The sequence below is a fragment of the Nerophis ophidion genome, linkage group LG17 (genome assembly GCF_033978795.1).
Source record: "Nerophis ophidion isolate RoL-2023_Sa linkage group LG17, RoL_Noph_v1.0, whole genome shotgun sequence".
Taxonomy (NCBI): domain Eukaryota; kingdom Metazoa; phylum Chordata; class Actinopteri; order Syngnathiformes; family Syngnathidae; genus Nerophis; species Nerophis ophidion.
Genome location: NC_084627.1, coordinates 14,563,524 through 14,566,386, shown reverse-complemented (window position 1 = coordinate 14,566,386; position 2,863 = coordinate 14,563,524). Strand labels below are relative to the sequence as shown.

The 2,863-nt window shown below is 39.5% G+C and overlaps 1 protein-coding gene across 2 annotated transcripts in view; it reads left to right on the top strand.

Annotated features, from left to right (window-relative positions):
• Nucleotides 1-2,062: 2,062 nt before the first annotated feature.
• The window catches only part of ciz1a (cdkn1a interacting zinc finger protein 1a), a 17,440-nt gene continuing 16,639 nt past the window's right edge, over nt 2,063-2,863 (top strand). For both annotated transcript variants that reach the window (XM_061876360.1, XM_061876359.1), the window contains exons 1-2: nt 2,063-2,221; nt 2,588-2,846. In XM_061876360.1, coding sequence (XP_061732344.1) covers nt 2,650-2,846 — 197 coding nt within the window. In that variant the 5' untranslated portion in view covers nt 2,063-2,221; nt 2,588-2,649. The remainder of the gene's footprint in view (nt 2,222-2,587; nt 2,847-2,863) is intronic.

The following is a 2,863-nucleotide window of genomic DNA, read 5'->3' as shown; positions in this document are numbered from 1 at the left end:
TTTGGTTCGTTTAATAGTTACAACAAATTTACATCATTGCAATCAGTTGATAAAACATTGTCCTATTACAATTATTTAAAGCTTTTTATAAATATCTACTACTCTGCTAGCATGTCAGCAGACTGGGGTAGATCCTGCTGAAATCCTATGTATTGAATGAATACAGAATCGTTTTGAATCGGGAAAATATCGTTTTTGAATCGAGAATCGCGTTGAATCGAAAAAAATCGATTTATAATCGAATCGCAACCCCAAGAATCGACATTGAATCGAATCGTGGGACACCCAAAGATTCGCAGCCCTAATCCACACATATGTAGACGTTTTCGTTTTTTTTTTTAAACAACTGATGGAACCCACAGTGAGCAATGGGTACAGTATAGATCTCTCCATGGTGCTGAATCGACAAAAAACAGGGACAGGAACATTATTAGTGACATTTAATTAACACACACATTAGCAATGTGCTTAGGGAATTTGTTTTCCCTCCAAAAAAAAAGCTTTACCATATTTTGTAATTGTGTAACAAAAGTGCGCAAAAGATGGAGCTTAATGTATAAGGCCGGGGTGTCCAAACTTTTTCCACAGAGGGCCGCACACAGAAAAATTTAAGCATGCGGGGGCCATTTTGATATTTTTCATTTTCAAACCATAACAAAATATATGGAATTTTTTTTTAATCCTTAGGTTTCCTGGGGAGCATCGAGGGTCTCAGTCACTAAAATGTTAAAAATAAGTCAAATTATTATTATTTTTTAATTTTTTGTTTAATGCTTACAGTAAATCTCTATATCAACTTGAGGTTGATATAAAGTACAACAAATAAGGTTTTATCCCTTTTCTGTCAAAGACAACTTTGTTTTTTATAGTAAAACTGAAATATGCAGTATTTAGATGGATAGATAGATAGATGGATAGATGGATGGATGGATGGATGGATGGATGGATGGATGGATGGATGGATGGATGGATAGATGGATGGATGGATGGATAGATGGATGGATAGATGGATAGATGGATAGATGGATAGATGGATAGATGGATAGATAGATAGATAGATAGTACTTTATTGATTCCGTCAGGAGAGTACCTTTATCCAGCAATTAAAGCCCTCAAAGATCAATAATGCAGGACACCATTGATTTTAATTATTTGATATTTTTGTGTAATCACAGTGAAAAGTTAAATAAAATCTTACTAAATATATTTGAGATCCGAAAGGTTCTCCACTCATAAAGTGATGCTTTTTATTAGTTTTTGTCCTTTACTTTTAACACTTAAATTTCAAGATCAACTTCCGATATATCCGATTATAAGTTTGAACTATTATTTTGTTTGTTTTATGCTCTTTTGTCAAAACACTGATGTTTTTATATGGCCACCACACAAAATATATGCAATATTTTTTCTACATAAAACATTTTAAATTGATAATTTTGAAGTAAAATAATAAATGATAAATGGGTTGTATACTTGTATAGCGCTTTTTTACCTTCAAGGCACTCAAAGCGCTTTGACACTACTTCCACATTTACCCATTCACACACACACTGATGGAGGGAGCTGCCATGCAAGGCGCTAACCAGCACCCATGAGGAGCAAGGGTGAGGTGTCTTGCTCAGGACACAACGGACGTGAGGAGGTTGGTACTAGGTGGGGATTGAACCAGGGACCCTCGGGTTGCGCACGGCCACTTTCCCACTGCGCCACGCCGTTATAATTCATTAAAATATAGATTTGTTTGTCCTTTTTTTTTTAACAATGGGGAAAAAAAGAAAATAAAGACAAAAGGAAAAAAAACTGCCTCCATGGCAGCAGTGTGTCAACATTGCCACTTTTTCTCATTAGATTTCACCTCATTCCACTTTTTTTTTTTTTTTTTTTTTGCAATACTATCAATTTTGCAGTTTTTCCAGAATATGTGGCGGGTCGCAAATGGCCACAGGGCCATTAGATATATTGGGTTTCACTATAAAAAGCGCTTTGAGTCGCTTGAGAAAAGCGCTATATAAATCTAATTCACTTCACTTCACTGATATAATGGCTGCGGCTGCAGTTCTACATGCGACCGCTAGAGATCAGCCAAATCCACGCACCCCTGAGCTGAGAGGCTAGTGTGGCTTTCTGTGCGAGTTGAGTCGCGCTGATGGAAATTCGCTCCTTTTAATGATTTTGGAAGGATAATAACCAACAACCATCGCGTTTTCTCTACATTTGGGAAGTAAGTGACAATAAAAACGTCTCTAAGAGGTCTGGTACGCATGGAGCTCTTTAAGCTGAGAGACTGCGTTTGGCCATTGAGCGCAGGCTCATGTTAGCATTGTTTATTTGTGTCATGGCCTTGGTTCTCTCATTTGTTTCGAAGCCTATTGCTGTTTCTTTTTAGTTTTAAGGTGGCTGCCCATACTCTCCTTCTCGGAGTAAACGATTCGTTATGTCGGGTAAAGGAGCAAATAATATTAAGCGATAATAACTTGGCGTTTTGTGCTTGCGCGCATGCTAACGCTAGCTAGCTGTCATTGCGACCTGTTGTGTCCCAAAGCGGTCATTGGAAATTAGCATTAGCATTAGCTTCTAACCCTTCCAGGTGCCTCCACGGTCCGTCAGACGCAACCTTTTGGGAGGAAGAGCGGGGACTTCAACCTCGTAATGTTTAACCCACACATCCACCACCACCATCACCACCAGCAGCAGCAGCAACAACAGTTCCATCAACACCTGCGGCAGCTACAGCAACTTTTCCAGCATCAGCAGCCTCCCCCTCCACCGCCTCCACCACCGCCTCCACCTCCGGCACAGCCGGCTCCAGCCCATCATGTCGGCCATCACCACCACCAGACACAACGGTGAGGATAATAACGCG